The sequence below is a fragment of the Cyprinus carpio genome, chromosome B1 (genome assembly GCF_018340385.1).
Source record: "Cyprinus carpio isolate SPL01 chromosome B1, ASM1834038v1, whole genome shotgun sequence".
Classification (NCBI taxonomy): domain Eukaryota; kingdom Metazoa; phylum Chordata; class Actinopteri; order Cypriniformes; family Cyprinidae; genus Cyprinus; species Cyprinus carpio.
This window is the reverse complement of record NC_056597.1, coordinates 27631427-27659266: the sequence shown is the minus strand read 5'-3', so window position 1 is coordinate 27659266 and position 27840 is coordinate 27631427. Positions and strand designations below refer to the sequence as shown.

At 38.3% G+C, this 27840-nt stretch overlaps 5 protein-coding genes across 8 annotated transcripts; 3 read left to right on the top strand and 2 right to left on the bottom strand.

Moving 5' to 3' along the window:
• Nucleotides 1–44: 44 nt before the first annotated feature.
• LOC109072556 lies at nt 45–6497 on the bottom strand. 2 transcript variants are annotated; one of them, XM_042717122.1, is made up of 6 exons: nt 6359–6497; nt 3283–4287; nt 3037–3122; nt 970–1498; nt 741–831; nt 45–654 (listed from the first exon to the last, which is right to left on the bottom strand). In XM_042717122.1, the coding sequence occupies exons 2-6, from the start codon at nt 4237–4239 to the stop codon at nt 506–508; spliced, it is 1812 nt and encodes a 603-aa protein (XP_042573056.1). In that variant the 5' UTR covers nt 4240–4287; nt 6359–6497; the 3' UTR covers nt 45–505. The 2 variants fall into 2 exon arrangements, with proteins under 2 accessions (XP_042573056.1, XP_018944336.2); XM_019088791.2 differs by lacking the exon at nt 6359–6497 and adding an exon at nt 4686–4833.
• On the top strand, nt 5898–7351 carry tmem187 (transmembrane protein 187). The gene has a single exon (XM_019080740.2). It carries the CDS (start codon nt 5998–6000, stop codon nt 6766–6768), a length of 771 nt encoding a protein of 256 aa, XP_018936285.2. The 5' UTR covers nt 5898–5997; the 3' UTR covers nt 6769–7351.
• On the bottom strand, nt 7182–16168 carry si:dkey-9i23.8 (C-X-C chemokine receptor type 4). Its single transcript, XM_019080739.1, has 9 exons — nt 16159–16168; nt 16046–16065; nt 15950–15971; nt 15730–15869; nt 15401–15590; nt 8611–8749; nt 8369–8533; nt 7832–7910; nt 7182–7713 (listed from the first exon to the last, which is right to left on the bottom strand). Exons 1-9 carry the CDS (start codon nt 16166–16168, stop codon nt 7501–7503), a joined length of 978 nt encoding a protein of 325 aa, XP_018936284.1. The 3' UTR covers nt 7182–7500.
• Nucleotides 16169–17053: 885 nt separating this feature from the next.
• On the top strand, nt 17054–21157 carry LOC122135922 (NADH dehydrogenase [ubiquinone] iron-sulfur protein 8, mitochondrial-like). 2 transcript variants are annotated; one of them, XM_042717121.1, is made up of 7 exons: nt 17054–17108; nt 17861–17917; nt 18054–18119; nt 18195–18284; nt 18380–18552; nt 19028–19156; nt 20411–21157. In XM_042717121.1, the coding sequence occupies exons 2-7, from the start codon at nt 17875–17877 to the stop codon at nt 20540–20542; spliced, it is 633 nt and encodes a 210-aa protein (XP_042573055.1). In that variant the 5' UTR covers nt 17054–17108; nt 17861–17874; the 3' UTR covers nt 20543–21157. The 2 variants fall into 2 exon arrangements, with proteins under 2 accessions (XP_042573055.1, XP_042573054.1); XM_042717120.1 differs by lacking the exon at nt 17054–17108 and adding an exon at nt 17699–17778.
• Nucleotides 21158–21291: 134 nt separating this feature from the next.
• Nucleotides 21292–27719, top strand: zgc:165520 (uncharacterized protein LOC571872 homolog). Of its 2 annotated transcripts, XM_042717118.1 has the most exons (11): nt 21292–21864; nt 22629–22703; nt 22974–23073; nt 23183–23257; nt 23388–23458; nt 23544–23652; nt 23751–23824; nt 25782–25916; nt 25996–26106; nt 26443–26528; nt 26601–27719. In XM_042717118.1, the coding sequence occupies exons 1-10, from the start codon at nt 21835–21837 to the stop codon at nt 26518–26520; spliced, it is 858 nt and encodes a 285-aa protein (XP_042573052.1). In that variant the 5' UTR covers nt 21292–21834; the 3' UTR covers nt 26521–26528; nt 26601–27719. The 2 variants fall into 2 exon arrangements, with proteins under 2 accessions (XP_042573052.1, XP_042573053.1); XM_042717119.1 differs by lacking the exons at nt 26443–26528; nt 26601–27719 and adding an exon at nt 26235–26432.
• Nucleotides 27720–27840: the final 121 nt, after the last annotated feature.

Here is a 27840-nt window from a genome sequence, read left to right as displayed (position 1 = left end):
TAAAAAAAATCAGATAACACTTTGAAGTCAGAAATTAAATGAATTACATGATAATATTACATGGTATTTTGCATAATTGCATAATAAGGACTGTGGAGAAAGACTGATGATTTACTGTACTTTACAGTTCATCAGCAGTGGTGAATGAACAGGTGTATTATTAACTTAAAAACATGTATATTGACGTAGCAAATCATTACATTAATGACTTTTTGCAAATTATTAAGAAAATAATTATGTGAAAAAGGTTCTTTCTTGCAAATGGATTATCCACTGTAATGTCTCCCATCTTTTGCACACCAGTAAATTTTCAGTCTTTACAGTAAAGGTATCTTTTAATCTGCCTAGGAAGTATAAAACTAGGAAGACTATTAATAAAATGATCACATGAACAACGAAATAGATTTTATGCAATATTGTCTTTCTTGGTTTGTGCTTTACTTTGCGTTTGACTGCTTCTGTGACTTTACTGACCTGACAAATGCAGATGATAGATCTGGTATGGTCAGGAGTGGTATGGACGTGATGGTAAATGCAAAGGAGGAGACATGGAAAAGGGAATGCTGTGACATGGTGGAGATGTGCTGACAGGAGATTCATTCAGTATTACCATGGGAATCTTGTAGAATATGCCGCTCAACATCTCTGTTTTTACTGGAAGAGAAAAAGTGTGAAATAAATGTCATGCTTATTGCTTTCATTCAGTAAATTCATACCAACCCTCCTCAGCTTCTTCTCACCTTTTTTGTGCTTTTTAGGTGATCGGTGGTGTCTCTTTTTGCTAAGACGAATTCGACTCTTGAGGGCAGAGTTGTCCAGCAGTTCAAATGACTGAGAGAGAGATTTTTTTGCCATTTATTCAACTTATTAAGTTCAAATAAAATAAAAAAAATAAATTGTCTCTCAAATATTAACATAAAATTCCAGTTATTTTCACTGTAAAAAAAAATGTACAAAAGTGTTCCCCACCTTGACTGCTGAAAAGTCCAACAGAGCATCTGATGCCTTTCTTTTCATTAATGGAAAGTCATTTTTTGGAATAATATACATATCCACACAGTCATAGACGTCATCTGATTTGTTTGACTCACAAGACCTTTTTTGTCTTGCATTATTTGTTAGCAGTGCCTTAGGTATAGCAAATATGTTTGCATCCCATTCCACTTGTTTTACATCCAAGTCACTTTTCACTTTTGCTACATTGTCCTCTTGAGGATCACTAGCACTGTCTTGATTGACCTTAACGTCCTCTGGCTGGTCCTCCTCTGGTGTCTTTATGTCCTCTGGCTGGTCCTGCTCTGCTGTCGGGGGAGGAACATCGAGCTGAATGTCCTTTTCTGGTCGGAGAACATCATTTGTCATTGACTGATCACTAGTTTCTTTCTCAGCTGGACTTTCTTTGATGGGCAAGTAACTGAGCCATTCGCTGCCTGTGAATATTTCTTCCATTAAGTTGATAGGTTCAAGATTGAGTTTGAAGTCTTTTAGGGTAAATGTTCTGCTCAGAAAGACAAGAAATATTAGATTAATATAATAAGTCCACTGATTGGAAACACAGGTTTGATGGTTTTATTTTAATGGTTTTAACTAGCGCAAACCATAGGTATTTTCACCACTTAATGAAGTATTTGTACATTCAAACCTTTGTTGTTCCCTCAAAGTATGATACAGTGATTTTAATAAAAAATGGACTTAGTGTGCAACCCGAGATATCACCAGAGGCTACATATTTCCACCGTTAATCATTTGACAGATCATTGGCGTTCACTTTAACAGGTTTTCCTTGTTTAGGAGTCTGATTTTATGTGGACTAACATGCAGCATTAAAGAGCAGGAGAAACAGATCTCGGTAACACTTTCATTTAAGGTGTCCTTGTTACACGTTACATACTTTTATAATAACAATAAATTATGCATAATTATATGCAAGTAACCCAAAGCCAAACCCTAATCCTTACCCTAACCATGTAAGTATATGTAGTTAATTAATAGGCCTATTTCTCAGTACTTAAATGTATAATAACACTGTAAGTACACCTTAAAATAAAGTGTAACCCAAATCTCTATTACAATGTGCATGTTTGTGTTTGATTTGTTCCGTCACTTCAGATAAAAGGAATGTCACAGAACTAGAAATAAGTACTCTGATTTATAAATAGGTTAACTGGGCAATAATGTAATCAAGGAAGTGTTGTAGATTTCGTAAAACAAAGTTTCAAATGGAAAAAGGTTAAAAGATAATATGCATATACCAAAAATAAGTGTCTATATAGTATATAATTTGGCTGTTTATCATCTGAAATGCATAATTGTTCTATAAAAAGAAAACTCTCTCCATAATCTAAAAAAAAGTGGTTTGCAGTGTTCATCTCCTGTACTCATTAACTAAACCTAATTCTATTCAAAATAATTGTAGTTAATCGAAATGATTATGAAATAAAACAGATGAAAAAGTAAAAATAAAATAAAACAAGTACTAAACTTGTTAAACTAAAACTGAAATAAATTAAAGCTATTTACAAATATTTTAGTTGCACTTTATTTTACAGTATGTGTACTTACATGTACTTACAATGTACTTAAGAAAGTACTGTATATAAGATTAAGGTTAGGTCTAGGATAGGTTCTGGGTTAGTACTTATTATTACCCAGTTATATGCCTATGTACTAAGAATTTACTTTTTAGATAAGTTTTTATTTTATATATGTTATGTCTAGGTACTAATAATCCAGTTATATGCCTATTTACTAATAATCCAGTTATATGCCTATTTACCTATAATATAGGTTCTGGGTTAGTACTTATTATTATACTAATAATCCTAGGTACTGATAATAGTTCACTATTTATAGTACAAAGGATGTACATGTGGAACAGGACTGTAAAATTCCATAAATATTTTTATGAAAAATGACAAGAGCACAAAATGACTAAAACTTGAACTAAAATTAAATGTGAATTAAAATGACTAAATACCATAACAGTATATAAATCATACTAAAATAACACTGATGGTTGTGTTTAGTATGTCCCACCTTTCTAAGAAAACATATTTCCCCATTTTTGGTGGAAGTGGTGGTGGAATAGCTTGATCCTCGGCTTCCACCTCCATGGAATTCAGCTGCAAGGTGATTCATTGTGATTTAGGTTTGAAAAGCAACCCAATGAAAAGTGCAATAGTTAAATATGAACTAAAAAAGTTAATTATAAGTCACAACATTGATTTACATTCATTCTTAGTATAAGAGATCTGTCATAGAAGTATGAGGAAGTAAACATACTTTTTGTCCTTCTTCTTCTTCCATGCTGTCTTGGATGCTTCTCCTGCCAGCATGCTCACAATCATGTTTATCTTTAAGCTTTTCCATCAGTTTTTGAGTAAGATTCTTCATTTTGTTTTTCACTCCTTTCTTTTGCGTTTTGGTGAGTGAGTTGTCATGTTCCACATTTCCTATGCTCATGCCTGAATACCCCTGTCCCAAAATCTTAGCAGCTTTGCTGAAGCTTTTGGCTGGCATTGCATTTGCAAAATCTTCATACTTTTCATATTCCCGTAGGTTTGAAATACTTGGAGCTGAGAGGGGTCTCTCTTCCTTTATTGGATTAAAGGATTTACTGGATTCCTGGGTTACTGGATCTGAAGTGGACCTTGTTTTCTTGCCTGTAACATTCACAGCTGTTTGATGGGTTAGAACCCTGCTTGTATCCATACTGACATACTGTTTTGAAGGACCACAAGCTTCATCTGGTTCATGCTTCAACCCCATCTGTGCAGAGTCCACTTTATCGGAGGACACAGAGAGGTAAGATGTGTGTGCAGACATTTCTTGATATTGATTGTTAGGTAATAATGCAGCTCCAGCCACATGCTCTTCCATCTCTGTGCTCTTTTTGTCCTCCAAAGACTCACTTTCTCTTGGCTGGCGACCTAATTTTCCCATCTGGATTTCTATGGACAAACAGTCAGGGAGTATACTCTTCCTCTCCCATTTAGGAAATGCTTCTGGAAGCTCTTTGACCTCTTCAACAGCTTCATTTCCATCTTTTGTTTCAGAACTCCTAGTTGGTTGCTCCTCATCACCAGATCTGACTGTGCTTTCTTTCCTGTTTTCTTCATTTTTTATTCCTTCTACAGGCTCCAGAGAATGGTAAAACATACTTTTACAGGCTGTACCTGGATGTAATTTAACATTGTCTGTTTTGGGATGTTTGTGTTTTAGATTAAGTTTTGCCAGCATAGACTGCAGTCGTGGAATATCATTCTGCAGACCATTCCTCGCATCGCTCTGCATGAAAACAGACTTATTATGTTTTTTTTGTTTTAGTATTTGTATTTATTTATTCAGTTTTTTTAAGTTTTTTTGATGAGTTTTTTTTATCAATATACCTTTTTATTTTTATTAACATTTTAATAATCTAAGGAAACATTTTCCACACACACTTTTTGTGCAATGGAAAGATTCCATGAGTGTTAAAGGTTCCATTGATGCCAAACAAACCTTTATTTTTAAGAGTGTTTTAGTACCAGTACTACTTTGTTTTGTTTACAATACTTGTGACATCCCATTTACTTTTATATATTATATCATACAAATCTTATCATTTGATCTTTTTGTGCTCTTTAAAAACTTAAATGCGTTTTTGCAAAATCTTATCTATTATGTTTAGCATCTATTTTTCATACCTTTGCTGTTTGTTCCTCCATGGTCTCTCATTTCATTCATCCTTCAAGTCATATCCAGCATTGCTCCATCAGTCTGAAGTGTATAAAACCTTATGGCTTTTTTTTTCTTCAAACCAATCAATAGCACACACAAAGCAGTTGTGCAACCTGTGTGAAATACCTTGTGTCTTCGTCTCTCAGTCACTGCCTTCTTCCTTTTATAGTCTAGTATTTCTGTACTGCCAAAACCTGTTTTCTAAATGTGATCTCACGTTCCACCTTCTTTCAGCCTTGAATGTATACTCCATTTATTAAGTATTAACTGATATTAAAAATACATTAACTCAATAGTTTAAACAAATGTTAATGTGTCTTAACACTATGTTATTTTTCATAGATTCAAGCATTCAACTCAGTAGATTCCAGTTTTTACTGTAAATAGAAAACCAGGAAACATCTCTTCGAGAAAAAAATCAGAGAATTCAAGACAAGAAATGCCAAAGAAACCTTTTGTCATTGCAGGAGGACTGGCCAGCTAGAAGTAAGCGTATTGGTCAACACAAACTTGACAAACAGGAATGTCTGAAGAACTCCTTCTGAGACTTTCCACTTAATCTTTGGGCTACATTCAGGATCATAAATTAATACTAATGACCCATGTACTGTATGCGATTTTCTCAAACATTTTTATTTATTTATTTATTTTCCACCCTCAGATTCCAGATTTTCAAATACTTGTATCTCAGCCAAATATTATCCTAAAAAACTATACATCAAAGGAAAGCTTATTTATTCAGCTTTCGTATGATGTATAAATCTCAGTTTCAAAAAATTGACCCTTATGACTGGTTTTGTGGTCCATAGTCACAAATGTTGATTCTAAATGTATTTTCCAGTTCCAACCCTGCTCCAACATGCTATGTAGTTTTCCAGTAAGCCTGAAAGACTTGATTGTAGTAGGACTTTTTGAAGTTTTCCAGTAAGCCTGAAAGACTTGATTGTAGTAGGACTTTTTGAAGTTTTCCAGTAAGCCTAAAAGATTTGGTGCTTTGCTTTACAGGAACTGAGTTTTGCAGCCCTGAGCTATTCCATATACCGGAAATATGCTCACTGTACACAGATAGCCTTCATACATACTGCATTATACAAAGCTAGTATGAGCAGAATTGTTGTACAGAATTCCCAGTTCACTGTCATAACCAATGAAAGGCTGCAGTGGTCCTCACGTGATCTAGAATGCGGAAGCCAACCACTGTTTTGTACTTTGTACACAACATTCCACATGTATTGCTACTGTCATTTTGACCTTGACTGTCTCTTTTTATATTAGAAAATGGCAATGTCAGCGCTCGTCCACGTTCTCATACCCTTCCTGCTTTGCATTGCGCTTGCAAACACTCACATTTTCGACAAAGTTTTGGTGGATGTCGCGTATGATCACTATGCGGAAAAGAAAGTCGACAACCTTCCTGCATTCTTGGCAATGCCGTTTAACTGTCTGATAAACTTGGGATACATATTATTAGGTATCTACTGGATCTTGCAACCGATGTCAGACAATAGAGACACCTGTGCAGCCGTCTACACCAAAGACGTGTTTGCGCTAATGGCAGTGACATATGGACCGGTGCAGTGGGTCCGCTTGGCCACCTTGCGGCGCGCGCCCTCTGTTTTGGACCAGTGGTTCACTTTACCTATTTTTGCGTGGGTGCTGGTGTGGTGTCATGTCGTTGACAAAGGCTGGTCGTCCCGTTACGCCTTGATGGTGGAATCGTGCTCTGTCCTCAGCTATGGACTGGCGCTCTTTCACGACCGAGGGTTTGAAGTAGCCCTGGGTTGTCACATCGCCTTCGCTGTGTTCAAAGGCGTCCGAGCGCAGGTGAACCTCGGAGACACTGCGTCCATGCGCTACCTCTGCTTGGCCCTGCTGTCCTGCGCTGGTTTCGTGGTTCTCAAGCTTCTGGATCATTCTCTTGCAGAGTACTGGGTGTTTCTAAATTTTTCTGGAAATTTTTGGTGGATAGTTTGCGACATTCTGCAGTTTCATTACAGCTTTTGTTTTCTCACCCGCCTTAGTGAAAATGCACACAAACGCTCTTCATAAATGCACGTACATTTATTCAGCTGAATAATAAGGCAATGAACATGACATGTACGAACCCTAATTTAGTCTTGTCTTCAACTGTAATATTGTGTCACTGAGGCATGAGGCATTTTAATTGTGTGTGTGTGTGCTTATGTGGTTTATGAGGACACATGGGTATGACAGAGGTATTATATCATGAAGGTGATTTATGAGGACACCTTCGGTGTCCCCGTAATTCAGAAGGCTTAAAAATCAGTCAGATTGTGTTTTTTTGAAAATCTAAAAATGCACAAAGTTTTCTGTAAAGGGTATTTGTAGGGTTGGTGTAGGCTGTTACAGTATAAAAATCATTATGCATATGAAGAGTCCCCATAAACCATAAAAACCAATGTATGTGTGTGTTTACACATTCACTATTTGATGCATTTTAATGTGTGTGTGTGTGTGTGTGTGTGTGTGTAGCTCATGATGTCATGTCCTAAGCTTCATTCTCAGGTTTGTCAATTTGAAGATGAATAGAAAATGAATGTAAATGCACAGTATAATTATGGATAGCCTTGACTTGCCTTAACATTAAAGCAAAACATCTTTATCATTTTTATTAGCTGCATGTCTGCCTTTACTGAAATCTCAGCATGCATCTAGCCATGAGACAGAGTGTCATTTCTCCCTATGATAGTTAAAATCACGATGAGTTGCATTACAAAATGTGTTGCACAGGAAAAAAAAAATCGTATTGCTTGTAAATCTTCATATTGCAAGCCTTGTAATGCCGGTTAGCACTGGATTGGGAAAAACTGATCTCCTTTTGTTCCAGAACAGTATGAGTACTGCTTTTCGGAAGTCTTTATTTGTGCAGTAGATAAAGGGGTTTAAACCACAGTCCAGAAACGCCATTACTGAAGATAGTGATCGCAGCCATTCAGGGGATGCGGACAAATCAAGCCTTCCAAGGAGAACTAACTAACAAAACAAGAATAAACAGAATTGTTAATATGGAAAAACACATTCAAATCAAGCCTTTGACTCCTAAAAGATGGACAAAACAGAATATGATTCCACACTAACAGATTTTTCTCACCTCAGATGCAGCAAATGGAGCATAGCAGAGCAGATACAAGAACACCAGCAGTGGCGTGATAGAGGACAGGTCACCCTGGCTAGATAAAATGTTGACATTTAATGACGAAAAATTTAGCATTACCGGTATATCACCTGCTCACCAATGGATCGAATCACCAATACAGTGAATGGGTGCCGTCAGAATGAGAGGCCAAACAGATGATATAAACATCACAATAATCCACACAACTCCAGTCCATCATTTAATGCCTTGTGGAGCAAAAAGCTTCATGCTTGTTTGGATTATTGTGATGTTTTTATCAGATGTTTGGACTCTCATTCTGACTTGTGGAGTTAAATGCTTATGATCCATTGGTGAGCAAGTGATCTAATGATAGATTTATTCAAATCTTTTTTTAATGATAAAATAGACTCATGAATGTACTGAGGTTGAGTAAATTTTTTTGAACATTTTCAATTTTGAATGAACTATTCCTTTGAAAATCCATATGAAACCTTTCAGCATTCTGTGTTCACTACTTCCAACTCTACAAACCTGGAACAGTCTTTCCCATAGCCAGTATAAGTCAGGATGGAGCAAGAGAGTATGAGGAGAAATGGGATGAAGATGGAGATGGAGAAGGCACAGAGGATGTAAACCAGCATGTCAGAGTAACTGCTTTCCCAGAAAACTGCACACAGCATTTCTGCTGGATCATACCTGAAAATGGCATGCAGAGTATAGTGAGAAGTCATGTTGATGCCTAAATTTGAGCATTTCTAAGCATTTTCATTCACTTTATCCAGTCATAGACTACTGGTACTGCTCCAAATATAGCTCCAGTGCACCATGATGCTACACATGCCACCGCCATGAGAACAGACAGCTTTTTGCCTTTGGAAGGAATTCCCATATATCTCTGAACACAGAGAATTGCTGAGGACAAAGAAGAAAAGAATGGTGTTATTGTGAAATAACTCTTTTTATATATATAGATACATTTTTAAGGCACAAATGAGGAGTTTCATTCTGAGAATAGCTTTTTCTGATTCACCTTAATATATATATAATATATACTATATATACTTTTATTCAGCGAGGCACATTCAATTGATCAAAAGTGACAGTAAAGACATTTATAATGTTACAAAAGATTTCAATTTCAAATTATGTTCTTTTGAAAGTTCTAAAAATATATTTAAAAACATTTGAAACTCAAGTTCAAAGACTTACTTTAATCATATTAAAAATGTAACCCTTTTTACATAACCAAATAATAATTTATTACTTATAATAATGAAACTAGTAAACAATCTCAAGCCAAGAAGAAAAGATATGTATTATTGTGACATACCTCTTCTATTGATAATGGTTTTTGATCATTTATTGATTATTTTTAAGACACAAACGAGAAGTTAATTTTCCGTTTTTAGAATAACTTTTCTAAATCATCCTAATTTAAAAAAATCTTTGAAACTAAAGTTTAAAGACTTTCTTTAATAATATTAAGAATTTTTAAATAACCAAATAACTTTTTATATTTTATATTTACTATAAGCTGAGATCAATGCAGAAATGTTTTTTTTTTTTTTTTTTTTTTTTTTTTTTTTTAGATAACTTTTTAAGACAAACACTTTTTGTAATGTACCATAATTAAAGATAAGTAAATAAATACATTGAAACTCAAATTACAGACTTGTTTAATCATATGAAGGATATTAACTTAAAAAAAAAAAAAAAAACTATTTTAAACATTAACAGTCATGACTTCGGTCTGATCAGCAGGTTGTTGTTGTGTTTGTTTTGACAGTTCGCCATGTGCTTGTTATCTTCGTGGTTCCCTCCCCATCGTTATCTTATAAACTACTTTAGCTGCCGTCACACCTCTGATTTGTTAATTCCTTAATTTTCCCTCTTTTTAATTTCCCCTCCTGTGTAGTCTTGCATCTGACCATTGTGGTGTGAACATGCTACACTTTGTTCGTGACCTACTCACAGTCTTGTTGTGTTTTGTCCTGCTGTGCTGTGTTTTCATAGGCTCTAAGTGCAGTTTAGTGTTTTCAGTTTGTCTTCTCTTCTGCTTGCTCTCAGACTCTTGTTTCACCAGACTTCTATTCCCTAGTTCCTGCCGTGACATTACTAGAACTGTGCTATGTGGCTTCTCCATTCCTGCCTCCCTCGGCACACTCAACAAGGAACTCTCTGCCCTGATGTTGCTTCAGTACTGATGCTTGGACTCTTTGGCTAGTTCATGAAGTGCCAGTACTAACACTTAGAGTCTGTGAGCTGTTCTCTCTTTACTCTGATGTTGTGTCAGCATTGATGCTGGGACTGTGTGTGCTGTTCTCACTCCACTCTGATGTTGCATTGGCACTGATGCTTGGACTGTGTGCGCTAATCTCCCTATGCCTTACTCTCTCTGCCTAGTGGAGTGACTGGAGGCTCGTTTGGACTGTTCCCCTCATCCTTCCTCTAATCTCTGCCTTGAATTATGGCTTCTGATCATCAGCCCCAGCCGGGTTTTGTGTTTTGAAATTTAAATAAATTTGAGTTGAACCTGCAAATTGAATCTGTGTTTTTCCTTGACAGAATGGTCAGACCAGAAATGGATTCAGCAGGAGCAGACCAAGTCAGGACTGCTGTGACACAACAGGGCATTCTCCTTGGCCAGCATTCCACCCAGTTAATGGCCACCTCCAGGAAAGTCAACCTACTGACAGCCCAGGTAGCTGAACTCAATATCCGGGTGCAAGAACTCCAGCAGGAGGCCCTGGCCAGTTGATCTGCTGTCTGTTATCTGTTCTCCACCTCCGGCTGAGCCAGAGCCCCATGCCAACAGCCCTCCTCCCTATGATGCCGATCCAAATTCGTACCGGGCCTTCCTGTCCCAGTGCTCCTTGGTCTTTGCACTCCAGCCCCGCCATTATGTTACGGAGGAGTCTCAGGTGGCATTTGTGATCACCCTCCTGAAAGTGAGGGTCCATGAGTGGGCAACTGCTGTGTGAGATGCTCAGTTTACCTCAATATGATTAAGCTGTTTGATAGATCTGCTCAGGGTGACAAGGCAGCCTCCCAACTGGAACGTTTGAATCAGGATGGTAGCTCAGTCACAGATTATTCCATCCAGTTTAGAACACTGGCGGCCTCCTGTGACTGGAATGAAGCTGCTTTGTGCGCTAGGTTTCGGGAGGGGCTGGATGATGTGATCCAAGATGAAATTGTTACTCATGAGCTGCCTCGTGATTTTGACTCCCTAGTGGAAATGGCACTGCGCATGGAGGGGCGTATTCAGCGACGCCGTCAGTGGTGGACTGCACGACCCTCCTGGACATTGGATGAGGGAGCTTCCAATTCTGCCCTTACCGCCTCACCTTCTGTAGTCGACCTGGAGCTCATGCAGGTGGGACGCCTTCGTCTCACAGCCAAGGAGAAGCAGGATCGACTGGCTCGAGGTCTCTGCCTATATTGTGGGAAGCCTGGACACAGAGCCATCCGGTGTCCTTTAAAAGCCGGGGCCCATCAGTAAGCCGGGGCACTTCTCTGTGTCTTGAGTCCCCCAAGTCTCGTACCCTGCTCCCTGTCTCTGTTCAGGATGAGGACACCATTCGCTCCTGTTGATTCAGGGGCTGAGGGCAATTTCTTGGATGTTTGTTGCAGCGCAGTGGGGCATCCCTGCCATTCCTCTCCCTTTCCCCATCTCTGTCTGCTCCCTCAATGGCCTTCTCCTCTTCATCACCCACTCCACCCCTTCAGTAAGTCTGGTGGTCTCTGGCAATCACTGAGGGAATTGCGCTGTACCTCCTTGACTCCCCAGGTGCTCCTGTTGTCTTTTGGCACCCATGGTTGGTGCAGCACAACCCTCACGTGGATTGGTCAGGGAACTGTTATCTTGGAGTCAGTCCTGTCTTGCTTCGTGTTTAGGTGCTGCCTTGTCTCCTGTCTCCTTGTTTTCTGTGTTTCAGGTGGAGACTGCTGATCTCTCCGGACTCCCGGCGGAGTACCACAATCTTTGCCGGGTCTTCAGTTAGTCCCGGGCCAAGACCTTACATTCTCACTGGCCGTATGACTGCCATCAATCTCCTCCCAGGCACTTCTCCACCTAAAGGGCATTTGTACTCTCTGTCTGGTCCTGAAAGAGGCCATGGACAAGTATATTAAGGAATCCCTCTTCCTCACCTGCTGGCGCTGGGTTCTTCGTTAAGAAGGATGGCTCCCTGCGTCCTTGCATTGATTATCGGCGACTAAATGACATCACCATAAAAAACAGGAATTCTCTGCCTCTGATGTCATCTGCTTTTGAATTGTTAAAGGGAGCCAAGGTCTTTACTAAATTAGACCTCCGCAATGCCTACCATTTGGTCCGTATCCATGAGGGGGATGAGTGGAAGACAGCCTTCAATACCCCTACAGGACACTTGAATACTGGGACACTTTGAACGGGCTTACCAATGCCCCAGCTGTCTTCCAGGCCCTGATCAATGATGTGTTGAGAGACATGGTAAACTGATTTGTCTGTATCTCGATGATATCCTCATCTTCTCCCCCTTCTTGCAGGAACACACTCAACACGTTTGTCAGGTGCTACAACAGCTGCTGGAGAACCAGCTTTGTCAAGGCGGAGAAGTGGGTTCCACAAGAAGTCAGTTTCGTTCTTAGCGCATATTATTTCAGCGGAGGAGGTCAAAGCTGATCCTGCTAAGGTAAGGGCGATAGCAGAGTGGCCAACCCCTGACTCTCAGAAGGCGTTGCAGCAGTTCCTGGGGTTCGCCAACTTCTATAGGCGATTCATCCAGAACTTTAGCCTGGTTGCTGCACCCTTAACAGCACTCACCTCACCCAAGGTACCGTTCAGGTGGAATTCTTAGGCTCAGGAGGCCTTTGATGTTCTTAAGTCCCGTTTCATCTTTCCTTCTGTTCTTTGTCTTCCAGATCCTGAATGGGAGTTTATTGTTGAGGTGGATGCCTCGGAGGTCAGGGTAGGCGCGGTTCTGTCCCAACGGTCCCCTAGAGATGAGAAGGTGTACCCCTGTGCCATTTTCTCACTGCCTGAGCCCTGCAGAACAAAATTATGACATGGGTAACAGGGAGCTGCTGGCAGTCAGGCTGGCTCTGGGGGAGTGGCAACATGGGTTGGAGGGAGCAGCGCAGCCCTTCTTGATTTGGACGGATCATAAAAACCTGGAATATATCCGTACGGTCAAGAGGTTGAATGCTCGCCAGGCCCGCTGGGCACTTTTCTTTGGGCGGTTTAACTTCTCCCTCTCGTATTGGCTAGGTTCCAAGGACACAAAGCCTGATGTCCCTTTTCGTCTGTTCATGGGTCCTGGGAGGGATGTGGCTCCTGACACCATTCTCCCCAAGGGAGTGGTGGTGGGATCCCTAAGGCTGTGGGGGAGGGGGAGGTCCCAAGGGGGTGTCCAGAGGGTCAGTTGTTTGTGCCAGTTGTGCTGTGTCCTGAGGTCCTCCGGTGGGGTCACGAATCCAGAGTAGCCTGTCATCCAGGGGTTCGGAGATTGCTGGCCATCATCCGTCATCGATTCTGATGGCCATCCATGGTCCACGATGTCAGGCAGTTTGTGTTGGCTTGCTCAGTGTGTTTGCTCAATAAGACTTCTAACCAGTCTCCTGTTGGTCTGTTGCAGCTTTTGCCCATTCCCTGGCCCTTGATTTTGTCTCTGGCCTTCCCCCATTGAGAGGCAACACCGTGATTATGTTGGTGGTGGATCGCTTCTCCAAGGCGGCCCATTTCATTCCATTGCCCAAACTCCCCTCCGCCAAGGAGACAGCACAGGTGGTGGTGGACAACGTCTTCCGGATTCATGGTCTTATGGTGGATGTGGTCTCCGACAGAGGACCACAATTTGTTTCTCGGTTTTGGAAAGTTCTGTAGACAGATTGGGGCCTTGACGTGTCTGTCTTCAGGTTTTTACCCTCAGACCAATGGGCAGTCCGAGCAAGCAACCAGGATCTCGAGAGAGCTCTCTGTTGTCTGGCATCACATAGTCCGAGCTCTTGGAGTCAGCAGCTACCATGGGTCAAATATTCCCACAATTCCCTTCCTGTAGCATCCACAGGTATGTATCCCTTTCAGTGTTCCATGGGTTATCAACCACCTCTTTTTTTTTCCCTTGGCCTTCATCCGTTGGTGTCACCGCACCTGGAGGAGGGTAAGGAGGTCTTGGCCTGGGCTTCCAGACGGACCAAAGCAGCGGCTGATCGTCACAGGACTCCTGCTTATTACATGTGTGGTCAGAAAGTATGGCTTTCCACCAAGGACCTGCCTCTCCAGGTGCCTTCTCATAAGTTGGCACCCAGGTTCATTAGGCCATATCATATTACCAAGGTTCTGAGTCCAGTGGCAGTGCCGCTCAAGCTTCCTTACATGCTTGGTCGGGTTCACCCTGTCTTCCATGTGTCCAGGGTTAAGCCTGTGTTTCATTCCCCTCTTAATCCTGTTTCTTCCCGACCCCCCCCCCCCCCACCCCTGTATAGTGGATGGCACTCCAGTGTACAGCGTGAGACTTTCTCCTGGATGTTAGACGCCCCCAGTTCTGGTGGACTGGTGGTTGGATCGCCGGGAGGTTCTGGATAAGGGTTTTCGGGGGGGGGGGGGGGGTGTTGTCATTTCTTCGGTCTGATCAACAGGTTGTTGTTGTTTGTCTTTGTTTTGACAGTTCGCCATGTGCTCGTTGTCTTCATGGTTCCCTCCTCATCATTCTTATTAACTACTTCAGCTGCCGTCACACCTGTGACTTGTTAATTCCTTAATTCTCCCTCTTTTTAAGTTCCCCTCTTGTTTAGTCTTGTGTCTGACAGTTATGGTGTGAACATGCTACACTTTGTTCATGACCTACTCCCAGTCTTGTTGTGTTTTATCCTGCCATGCTTTCATAGGCTCTAAGTCCAGTTTAGTGTTCTCAGTTTGTCTTTTTCTTGCTCTCTGCCTCTTGTTTCATTAGACTTCTGTTCCCTAGTTCCTGCCCTGACATTACCAGAACCGTGCTTTGTGGCTTCTCCACTCCTGCCCCCCTTGGCACACTCAACAAGGAACTCTCTGCCCTGACATTGCGTCAGTATGGATGCTTGGAGTCTGTGAGCTGTTCCCTCTCTACTCTTTTTCTTTTGCGTTGGTGCTGGTGCTGTGTGTGTGTGAGCTGTTTTCACTGAAATTTGGTCAGTATGGATGCTTCTGGAGGCTCGTTTGGACTGTTCCCCTCATCCTTCCTCTAATCTCTGCCTTGAATTACAGCTTCTGGCCATCAGCTCCAGCCGAGTTTTGTGTTTTGAAATTTAAATTTGAGTTGAACCTGCAAATTGAATCTGTGTTTTTCCTTGACAATAACATTTTAAAACTAATTATACATTGCTTTTAAGAAATTTTAAACATCAAATTGTATATATTTATGAACATTGCTTTTTCAATAAAAATTTAAATGGAAGCTATGACAGAGTACAGGATCCAATGCATCCTCCTGCAACCATTCAGGTGTACAATAGGGTGTTAATTTATTGTTCTTTATTGCTTATTACAATGAAAGCAGTATAAAAGATATCCCAGAGATCAATTGTTCCTTGTCATAACCATACCTATGCTTCCAATGGAAGAGGTGATGAAGGTGAACTTTAGCAGGCTCACCACCTCACACCACGGAGAAATCTGACCTTCACTCAGTACGGCTAAGAGGGAGCCACAGATTATGAGGATGGAGCAAAGGAAATCTGAGAGTGTGAGACTGAAAAGTGGCAGCCAGTAAAGGCACTGAAAATGGTCTTTACACTGTGAGAGAGCAAAAAATAAAATAAAGGCATGAGGCATTATATTTTAAAACCGATTGCATCCCTTAAACTTTTTTTTCCTTGTTTTCTTTTTTAAATAAAATTATATATTATTTTATAAAATTATATATTATTCTTACTACAACTTTGACTATCAAAACCAATCCATTTCCCAAAACACCCAGTACCATCTCAGTGGTGAGAATGGGAATGAGCACAGACTTCTCAGTTCTGGACCAATAATTCTCCTCTGATTCTGTTATATTATCTGAAGTGTTCACTGAAATGAATCAGAATATTATTCAGAAAGCAGGATTCAATTTAGCATTAAAATTCAAAAAATTATACTTCAGCCATCACTCTGTGACTCGAGCAGTTCAATCTATGAAACAGCACAGATTTATCTTCATCACAGAGAACATGACAGAGAATTTTATGTAAAGGTAATCGACTTACTTTGTCACTGAAGCAGAGACCTACAGATAATCCAAACAATTAGAAAAAAGAAAGCTTCACACTCAGTTGTTTTGTGGATATGTGATACAGAGAGCACTGAACACAGTGATTACATGCAGACATACGTCACAGCTTTCTGTAATTAAACTGATCCTGCTTCATTAAGCTTTAACCATCAAACACTTATTCAGCTTTCTTCACAGTGACAGCACTAATGGCTTCGTAGCATATTTCATAGTATAAGAAAAATAATCCCTCTGAAATGTCATTTTAGCAATTTAAACAGCTGCATATCTTATTTTATCAACTCATATCTCACTCAAGTCCAAAACTATTTTCAAAACTATGGCATGTCAGAAGGTTAGGAAATTATAACTTTCATCACATAAATACATAAATTTAACAACTGTGAAAATTATAGGCTATTAGAAACAAAATAAACTTATGTTTAAGTAAAGGATCGTTTTAGAATAAAATCAATTAAATGTTTCATCATTAATTGTAAGTTATAATATGTATTGGATCGTTATTTATTTAATAACAATGTTAGGTGAATTATAATTGGAAACGTACCTCTCCTCTCCTCTCTCTCTCTCTCTCTCTCTCTCACTCTCTCTCTCTCTCTCTAGGCTAATTTAATAATTTCCTTTTCTTTCTTTGTAAATTGCACTTTCATAAAGCCAAAGTTAAAGCCAAATCTCGATGGAATTTTGCATTGATTATTATTATTATTATTGCAATTATTTTATATTCCCCTGTACTATAGAACAAAATTCTGAACCACAATGTTCACTATTTTATATCATAAAGAAACACGCGTATATAATAAAGGTTTTATTAGGTGTATTATTTTTGTGTGTTTATTTTATTCATTTATTTTTTTTTATTTCTTTCTTTTTTCCCCCAATCATTTTGCGTATGTGTTCTGTCTTATATTTAGTAAAAATTTTTATAACAATCATTTAAATAAATAAATAAAAAAAAAATTTAGTAAAAAACAAAAATAAAATATTTCCTCAATCGTCCGCTGTTCTGGTTGAGAAGGCCAAATAGCGAGTGTTCGGTGAGTGCGAACTGGTTTTTAAACTCTTTGCATTCGCTATCTATCTTTTAAGTGAATATGCACGGATTTTTTTTGAAACCGATATAATTAATACAATCTTAGAAACGCAAATATTGGTAGAAATGTTATACGAATAATAGCGGTATAGTCATTGAAAGTCCTTGAGAAAATCAGCCTGTGGTTAAGCTACTTCCAACATCTCACGGACAGCATTTAACTTTGAATAAAAAACACAAAGTTATAGATATTTAGGCAAAGTTTAAATATATAAATGCACATTGGCGAAAGTGAGTGGTAAATATGTGGAAAGCTAAGTAGTCGGCTGAAACGGACATGCATGAGCTTCTGTCCTAAGCCACTTGCTGCAGTCCTACAGTTTCTGGGCTGCCCAGTCAAACAGTTGCTTTATTATTTTGGACGTGTTACATGTTGTCTATAGATTAAATGGCGATAATTTATATGTGGTGTTTAAATTAACGACATTCATGCGTCAGTTGTCTCGCGATGTCAGCGGAACCAATGTTTAGGGTTTTGTTTACGTTATGTAAGGGGAAGTTACAATCGTGGCACACTGTTGCAATGCAATACAATATTGAATGTCTTGAATGAGCCTTTTTCTGACCATTATGTCAAAATTAGATGTTTAAAAGTTGTCAGTATATGTCCACAAGTATGTTTGGTGTTGTAATCTGAGAAAATAAATATAACAAACCCTAGTTTCCATCTCTCATCTTTGTCCCTTTCACTCACAGTGCACTTCACTGAGATGTCTGCGGCGTTACGTGTGGTCTACACCGTATCCAGGCCAGGTGAGTCTAAGAATGATTAGAACAGAAGCAATATATGAGTTTAAAAAAAAAATGAGATTTATATATGCCTGTATATGAAATCAAAATAAAGTCTTGTTTCTCAGATGAGTGATTATATCATGTGCTTACTTCTTAGGGTCATTTCTGGTCAGTCAAAATCTTGCACGTCCTCTCAGCCTATCTGCACACAGAGCAGGGATTAGTAAGTATCGTGTGGTACAAAATATGGTCTTGGTATTAATCCTTTTCCTATATCATCACTTTTGTCTATGTGCAGAGTATGTCAATGACCAGGAGGAAGCCACAGATATGAAGTCCATCACGGACCGTGCGGCTCAGACTCTTCTGTGGACAGAGTTGTTCAGAGGTCAGTAACAACATGAGACTTCTAAAGCACGTCCTTAAAGCCATCACACAAATACCTCTAAAAGTAGGTACCAGCTGATGTTTGTGTTGATGCAGGTTTGGGAATGACCATGAGCTACCTTTTCCGTGAACCTGCCACAATCAACTACCCCTTCGAGAAGGGCCCTCTGTCGCCCCGTTTCCGTGGGGAACATGCGCTGCGCAGGTACCCCTCTGGAGAGGAGCGGTGCATTGCGTGTAAACTTTGTGAGGCCATTTGTCCAGCCCAGGTATACTTTCTTTCTGATTGGCCTTGTTCCTTCTAATATAACTTAACAGTGTAAAGGCCCGTTCACAAAAAGGAGGATAACTATATAGATAATGATAAAGATATAGTTCTAAAAATCATTTTCAATATTAAAGAATAGCCCACACCACAGTTATAACGATAAAGGCACAGAGAAACGATATCGTTAAAATCACCTTTTTTTCCCAGCTGATGAACAATACAAACATTGACACCCAGTCAGAATCAATCTTGCTATAATGAGCTCGAGATTATTTAAAGCAGCAGACGAGCGTGCAGTTATAATAAACAGACAATATCGTCCACTGGTGTGGATGCTAATATCTTTATAGTTATTTTCATTCTTGGTGTGAACAGGGCTTAATGACAAGCAGTAATTGCATGCAGGTTTAATTATTTGCACAGTAATAGTACAATTTAAATGTGCAAACTGACCCCCATGTTTTTCTCTCTCTCAGGCGATCACAATTGAGGCAGAACCTCGTGCCGACGTGTGGGGGATAACTATAGGTTATGAGATAGGTGTGGACTGTTGGATCTATTGTGGCTTTTGCCAAGAGGCCTGCCCTGTGGATGCTATTGTAGAGGTGAGCCTCTCACAGCACGTTTCAACTACTCATCATGTCTTTTAACACGTTGTTTAATACTTTCAAAACTGGTTTCTAGTGGAACTGTGGTAATTTGGAAAAAAAGCTATCAAAGTTAATACAGCACAATACAATATTAAGAATATAGTGAGAGAAAACAAATACAATATACAGTACAATGTGGGGTCAGTAAGATTTTTTGAGAGATGTTTTTGAAAGAAGTCTTTTATGTTGGCCAATTCTGCATTTATTTGATCAAAATTCAATAAAACAGTAATATTGTGAAATATTATCACAATTAAAAAAAATAGCCATTTTATATGTTAAAATATAATGTGAATTTTTACCAGTCATTACAGTAATCATTCTAGTATACTGATTTGGTGATTTTGATGGTTATTATCAACTTTAATGTTATATAAAAAAAAATGTTGCATAATGATTTTCATGTTGTTTTTGTTTTTACCAGTCATTACAAATTTAAATAATGATTTGTATACTGATTTGGTGATTTTGCTTTTTTTTTATATTCTTTGATGTTATGTAAGTTTAAATGTTGGATATTTTTTATGGTTGTCTTTTGTAAAATTTTGAATTTTTTTTCTGTATTTTTTTATTTAATTTATGCCTCATTGCTGAATAATAGCATTAATTTCTTTAATGAAATCTTGCTGACCCCTAATTTTTAAATGCTAAAGTATATATATATATATATATGTATGTGTGTGTGTGTGTGTGTGTGTGTGTTTTTTTTTTTTTGTGTGGTATATATATATATATATATGTATTTGTGTTTTTGTGTGTGTGTGTGTGAGCTTTCTAATGATGTATGGTTTATTAGGATAGGACAATATTTGACAGAGATACAACTATTTGAAAATCTGGAATCTGAGGGTGGATGAAGTTCATAGCAATGCATATTACTAATCAGACATTAAGTTTTGATATAGTTACAGTAGGAAATTTACAAAATGTCTTCATGGAACATGATCTTTACTTAATATCCTAATGATGTTTGGCATAAAAGAAAAATCTATAATTTTGACCCATAGAATATATTGTTGGCTATTGTTACAAATATACCTGTGCAACTTAAGACTGGTTTTGTGGTCCAGGGTCACATATTATATAATGTGCATAAAATTATTTGGAGAATTATTACAATATTGCGCAGAATGAGAAGTCAAATGTACAAAATAAGCAGGTGTTTAAAAAGAGTTAATGTCCACCTTTTCCTGTCTATCTTTTTCTTAGGGTCCCAACTTTGAGTTCTCCACAGAGACTCATGAGGAACTGCTTTATAACAAGGAGAAACTCCTCAACAATGGAGACAAGTGGGAGGCTGAGATCGCTGCCAACATCCAAGCTGACTATCTCTACAGATAAATAAATGTCATGGACTGTCTCATTTCAACACAGTGACTATATACTCTTCACCATGCTCTCTTACCAGTAATCACAGTTTCAATTGGACATGGAATATTTGCTTTTAGACAGTTACTGTTGTGCTGAGTACTCATTTTCAATGCCCAGGGACTGACTTTTTTGTGAAAATTAAGTTCACACATTCATGTCCGTAAACTACAGCAGCCTTAAAGTGGTGCCTCAGATTGAAACATTTCTGTGTACATCTAAAGCTGTCGTTTTGACTTTTCATTCAACACAGCGTGACCATCACACAGCAAATGTTGAGGTATGTTGTGTAAGTTATTCTTGAAAACCACCAAAGATGACGCACTACTTTGAGGCTACTGTTACGTTGTCATTTTGAACCAGGAGATCCATCCTTCCCATTTTCACCCTTCTTCCTTTCATATTTTGACCATCCATTGGATTTAAATGAAGAGCTGTAAGAAACAAAAGCACTTCGACAGTTGTGTTGAATATATCTCACATTATATCCTTACAGGTAAAGACAGTTTATTTGTCCTTGCGAGTACTGTACAAAGACTAAATACTTGTGGACCGTATGTAATAAATTAATGCTCTGTCCAAACCTTTCACAATGTCTGGCCTTTTCTTATATTGTAACTCAATTTGTATTTTACATAGTTTCTTCATACGAGCAATCAATGCATGTTTAAGATGAAGATTTTCTTTCTCTTCTATATATTTTTTTTCATATATAACTTGTTTGTTTGTTTAAATATCTTTTTAATCGAACAGGAAATCTTTGTCATTTTTGTCTCATATAAGCCGTGTCAGACTGGCTTTAAGTCAATGTGCTGATTTGTGAAACAGTGCTTGATGTTTTGACTTCTTTTTGAATTGTACTCAAATGAAATGAATTACTCACAGTCTTGATTATGATTCCTTCATTTTATCATTTTATTATTTTTAAGTCTCAGTCCTAGTCCTATTCCCATAGTTTGGAGTAGTCCCATGTGTGTTAGTGCAGAAAAAGGAGCTCCTCGGTAGAAGATTAGCTTCCCAGCATACAACTGTTGCTCTAATCCGCTCTGAGAGGATAGGCTTAGACCACTACAAAACAAGAGCGACGCTATAAAAAAACACCACTATTTTTTTTTATTTTTGACAGTGTCTAAAGTAAGAAAACTTGGTGTTTTCGTGCGGTAATTAACTTAATCCAGAGTGAAAACGCATCGCTGCTGTTTATCTTCTACATCGAGCACAACAGCTATTTAAAATCTTAAATCTCATATCACATTGAACTGACGATGAAGGACCGACTGGAACAACTAAAAGCGGTAAGAGATTTCCCCCCTCATGTTCTTATGTTAAAATCTTATGATTTTATTATTACACACACACACACACACACACACACACGGCGGTTTGAGGACTGATTTGCTACCGTTTGATCTAAGTTACCTGGGAGGGCCTGAGCCCAATATTGACAAACTGGGTCGTTTTATTCAGTTATTGTCGATTACGGGTAGATTTTCTATCTGTAAATGTTAGCAATAGGTGATTATCCTGAGATTACACTCATGATTATACAACAAATAGGTTAAAAGAGTAAACAGTATCTGAACTGCCTTTAGGCACGTAGAAACGCGTGACCGATAGTTGAGATGCGAGACGCGCGCATCCATAGAAACCCTGTCCTCCCGCCCTGTCATCGGGCCAATAATGTGTATTTAAAATATAATTCTGTGTATTAAATATTAAAGTGTTACGTTTCTGTAATGTTTAATTTCCGTTGAAATAGTGAAGATAAGCTGCAATAGATTCTATCTTGAACTTATGACAAAAACAAGTACAGGTTGCTGAAAAAAAATCTTAACCAGCTTAATGTAGTTTGCTGGTCTTGGTCGGTCTCTCAGCCTGGTTAAGCTGGTCTGTTGGCTGGTCAGGCTTTGGAGACCAGCTGGTCGTTGAGTTAAACACCAGTTTCACCTGGAAGACCAGCTTAAACCAGCTAAAACGCTTTCAAAAAAACTAGCTGGCAGAGAAAAGACTATTTCTGCCAAGTTGTTAAACATTCTGCTGTTTGTTTATGTCAAAACAGAAGTCGGATCAAACTCCTGATGATGTGGAAATTCCAGTGGAAAATAAAGAATTTATGGATGAGTTCTTCGCTCAGGTATACGTGATTCAGCTACACTGTATTCAAATGAATATGCATATTTGAATGTCACACACTCTTAAAAATACAGGTTCCAAAAGGGGGTTTTAACAGCGATGCCAAAGTTTTAAGAGTCGAAAGAACCCTTTTCCAATTAAAAAGAACCTTTAGTGCAATGGAAAGTTTCCATGGATATTAAAGATTATTTATAGAACCAGCAATGCCAATAAAGAACCTTTATTTTTAAGAGTGCAGTTAAATGGACATTTTTCTGTATGTGTTGTACAGATTGAAGAAATCCGCACCAGTATAGACAAGATTGATGAAAATGTAGGCGAGATAAAGCGACTGTATTCTGTCATCCTCTCTGCACCTACATCAGACCAGAGTTTGTTAATCACATTTCACCTTCATTTTCTAAATTATTTATCATTTTACTCTATCGCTTCCCTACCCCATTCATGCTTTGAATATCTCTCATCTCATTTCTCAACCAGAGACACAGGATGAATTGGAAGCAGTTACCAATGAGATAAAGAAACTGGCCAACAATGCTCGCAACAAACTCAAAAGTCAGCTTTCTGTTCTTCTTTTGTTTGTTAATGAAAATAAATAATTTTTCTCCAATGATAATTGGACAAAATGCTACATCACTATTATCTCAAATTCTGAGTTGGATTATTTGGTCAACCTTGAAAACAGGCATTGAGCAGAGTTTGGCATCTAACACTGAAGAGAGGGTTTCAGCAGATATCCGGATAAAGAAATCTCAGGTAACCACTAGCCCTTCGAATAAACCACTGCGATTTCCACAAGTAGTATGTTTTTAATCATAAAGTGTTTATCTCCTTTGTTTAGCATGCCATTCTTGCTAAGAGATTTGTAGAAGTGATGACCAAATACAATGAAGCCCAATTGGAGTTTAGAGAGAAGAGCAAAGGGCGCATCCAAAGACAGCTGGAGATCAGTGAGTGACAAACACATACACAGACCTTCTTTAGGGTTGGATTAAAAAGAAAGTCAGTGATCACAATGTTATATACATGTTTGAATCCTGCCTTACAGCTGGCAAAGCCACAACTGATGAAGAGCTGGAGGAAATGCTGGATGGAGGAAACGCTGCAGTATTCACGGCAGGAGTGGGTACTATTCTATAACTTCTATGTGTGATGTTTTGTTGTAAGAATACAACTTGTCTATAATTTGTGTGGGGTGTAAGATATTTTACTTAGACTGCTCTTCATAAGTTTGGAGTCAGTAAGATTTTTTAAAAGAAATATACACATGCACATCTAGATTCATTACATGTAAAGTAAACCATTTTAAAAGTTTTTTTTTTTGTTTTAATTTTGATGATTAGAGCTACAGCTCATGAAAGTAAAAAATCCAGTATCTCAAAATATTAGAATATTTCCTAAGATCAATCAAAAAAAGCATTTGCAAAACAGAAAAGCTCAAGTTCTTTAATGTATGTTCATTTATGCACTCAATACTTGGTTGAGGCTCCTTTAGAACAAACTCCAGCATCAGTGAGGTGGGGCAGCACTTGACCAACTAATACTAGCACTTACCTTTTCTTTTCTTGTCTATCCTATTCTTGGGAAGAAGAAGAAAAAAAATTGCTTTGTATTATTTGTTTGATTAACTGAGACTTGTCATGGCACTTCTTGTATACTGTTGTTGTTCTCTCGTTGGTCTGATTGCTTCTATTGTTCTCATTTGTAAGTCGCTTTGGATAAAAGCGTCTGCTAAATAATTAAATGTAAATGTAAGTGATCAGCCTGTGACACTGCTGAGGCACTTCTGAGCCTTCAGCTCATCCATTGTTGGAACGACTGTTTCTCATCTTTCTCTTGAAAATATCCCATAGATTCCATATGGGGTTCAGGTCGGGCATGTTGACTGGCAAATCAAGCATAGTAATATCATGGTCAGCAAACCACTTGGAAGTGGTTTTGGCACTGTGGGCAGGTGCTAAGTCCTGCTGGAAAAGGAAATCAGCATCTCCACAAAGCTTGTCAGCAGATGGAAGCATAAAGTGCTCCAAAATCTCCTGGTAGATGGCTGCATTCACTTTGGACTTGATAAAACACAATGGACTGACACCAGCAGACGTCACAGCACCCCAAATCATCACTGACTTCAAAAACTTCACACTGGACTTCAAGCAGCTTGGATTCTGTACCACTCCAGTCTTCCTCCAGACTCCAGACCTTGATTTCCAAATTAAATGCAAAATGTACTTTTATCTGAAAAGAGGACTTCCAGTCAACTTTGCATTTAATATGCTTTGATACAGCACTCTGTAAACACCCACCCCTTTCAGTAATGAGCTTCTGTGACTTACCCTCTTTGTGGAGGGTGTCATTGATCGTCTTCTGGATCATTGCCAAGTCAGCAGTCTTCCCCATTATTGTGGTTTCAAAGAACAAGAGATACCCAAAATTTATACTGTAGGGACGGTCATTTAATGAAACTCAAATGTAAATATTCTAATATTTTGAGATACTGGATTTTTGCCTTTCATGAGCTGTTAGCTCTAATCATCAAAATTAAAACAAACAAACAAAAAAACTTTTGAAATGTTTTACTTTACATGTAATGAATCTAGACTGTATGAAAAAGAACCAAAAAAAAAGAACTTTTTCACAATATTCAAATTTTTGAGATGTACCTGTATACTTTTATTCAAGGACACATTAAAAAAATCAAAAGTGACATTGTTAAATAAAATTCTGTTTCTAATCACTTTTTTTTTTTTTTTTGGATTTTCTATTCATCAAAGAATCCTGAAAATTATTATCCTGGTGTACAAAAAATGTAAGCTGCACAAATGTTTTGAACACTGATAAAACTAGAAAATGTTTCTTAAGCTGCAAATCAGTATATAAGAATGATCTCTGAAGGATCTTGTGACACTAAAGACTGGACTGAAAATTAAACTTTGCTTCACAAGAATAATTTACATTTTAAAATATATTAAAAAATAAAATAATGTGAATTGTAATAATATTTCACAATATTACTATTTGTACTGTATTTTGATTATATAAATGCTGTTTCTTAAAAAAAAAAAAAAATCTATTTTCTCTATAGATTATGGACTCTGGGATATCAAAACAGGCACTAAGTGAGATTGAGGCACGACACAAAGATATTATGCGACTGGAGAGCAGCATAAAAGAGTTGCACGACATGTTTGTGGACATTGCAGTGCTGGTGGAAAATCAGGTACATGTGTTTGTCTTTTCAGGAGAATAAAACAAAACTATAACCGTTTTGATTTAATTCTGTTCTCATTTGTCAACAGGGAAGCATGATTGACAGGATTGAGAGCAACATGGACCAGTCTGTGGGTTTTGTTGAAAGAGCCGTGGCTGACACTAAAAAGGCTGCCAAGTTCCAACAAGAAGCACGCAGGGTGAGCTGGGAAATTATGAGGAGTACAACAATTGTGTCATATAATAAACATCACTTTCACTTAGAGTATATTTTGTACTAAATGTAGACTACCAGTGCTGAGATTCTCAAATTTAATATTTCTTGCAGCTTTTTGTTATTTTCATTTTCCATCTTCTATTTTTCTTCATGCATTGATTTCCTCTGTTTCTTCCTCATAATTTTAACCTTGTCTCTGTATGTCTGTTCTCTACACCTTCCACATCTCTTCTTCCCAATCATCCTTTCCCCTTGCTTCCCTCCACTATCATTATATCGTTATCATGCTGTCACTGGCTGCCCACTTACACCTCTGTAGAAGAAAATGATGATCATGATGTGTTGCACAATTCTTGCGGTCATCTGTGGTTCTCTGGTGTATAGCTGGCTGACATAAACGTCAAAGTAAGCATTCATAAAGCTAAATTCATAAAACTGCATGTTGACCATTTGGGAGTGACATCCTGTCTTTTCCAGGCAAAGAGGTTGTCTACTTTTCCAAGTCGTGTCTCTATCAAGAATCAAGAGAAGCATCTTAATGCAGATGAACCCGAAACATCCGTACACACACAACATGTTTCCGGTGCTTGTTCATCTCATTTTCACATCATTTTTGTTTTTTGTCTTTTACATTCTTCCTGTCTTATCAACCGGCCTTGCATTGTTAGAGGCATCAAGGTAAAACGTGATGTGCAAGCTGTCTGTTTATTTTAAGGCTGTGGTATGAAATATTGCTTTTATTTAATTGTTTTTTGGGAACTTATGATATAGCCCAAATATGATGATACAAGATTCATAAGAGGCTAAGTTTTGTTTTTGAGGTCTCATTTTTTGTAACTGACAATTGAAACCATTTACATTAGCAGTGACAAATACTTAGTCCTTGTTGAAGAAAAAAAAAACAGTTTAATTATTATATATTTACGTTGCTTTAACTTTTATTTTAGGATTAGTCAAAATTATTTTAAGATTCAATGAGGGTAAACGTGGTTCTGTCTTTACTGACCATTTGCTTATTTAGTGTAGATGAGTAGCACATAGTTCTTATTTCTTAGGTTGAGGTGGTATTGTTCTCTTATGTACGTGATAATATTGGAACTGTATATTTTGTAGACACTATAACGTAATTGTAAAATAGTCTGACTTGAGTTGTCTAGACTAAGTAATTGTGATTAAAAGATCAGGGTTGTATAAAATCTGTCAGTCGTTCTGTCGTCCAGGTTTAAAAACAGTAAATTATTGTTATTTTTATGTATGAGAGAATCTCTTCTGCGTTTGGTTTTGTCGGTGCGGTTATCATAGACAGCTGTTTGGTCCAATGAGCGGCTGCGCGTTAAGCTGAAGACTGACCAATCAGCAACTACTTCCTGATCACTTAGCCTGAATAAGGGTTAAACGAAAAGTTTTACCATGCGGAGTTACCTGTGGTGGTTTACCGACAATTCAATTTGTACAGTTCTTCCAGACAGTTTACTGGACCTAAAAAATGTCGAGGATTTAATGAAGACCTTATGCGAAGTTCGTTCTTTGTCAATGCGCTAATTCGACAGAAATGTAGATTTCTTTGACCACACGACCCAAGCGAGAGCTTTATATGCAGTCATGGAGTGGACGCCCGCGGGCGATGGGACGTCAAGCCACGGAAGATCGAAGGTATTTCAAATATATATTTTAATAATATTGCTCATAACGAGTGAAGCAATTTTGTTGCAGAAAT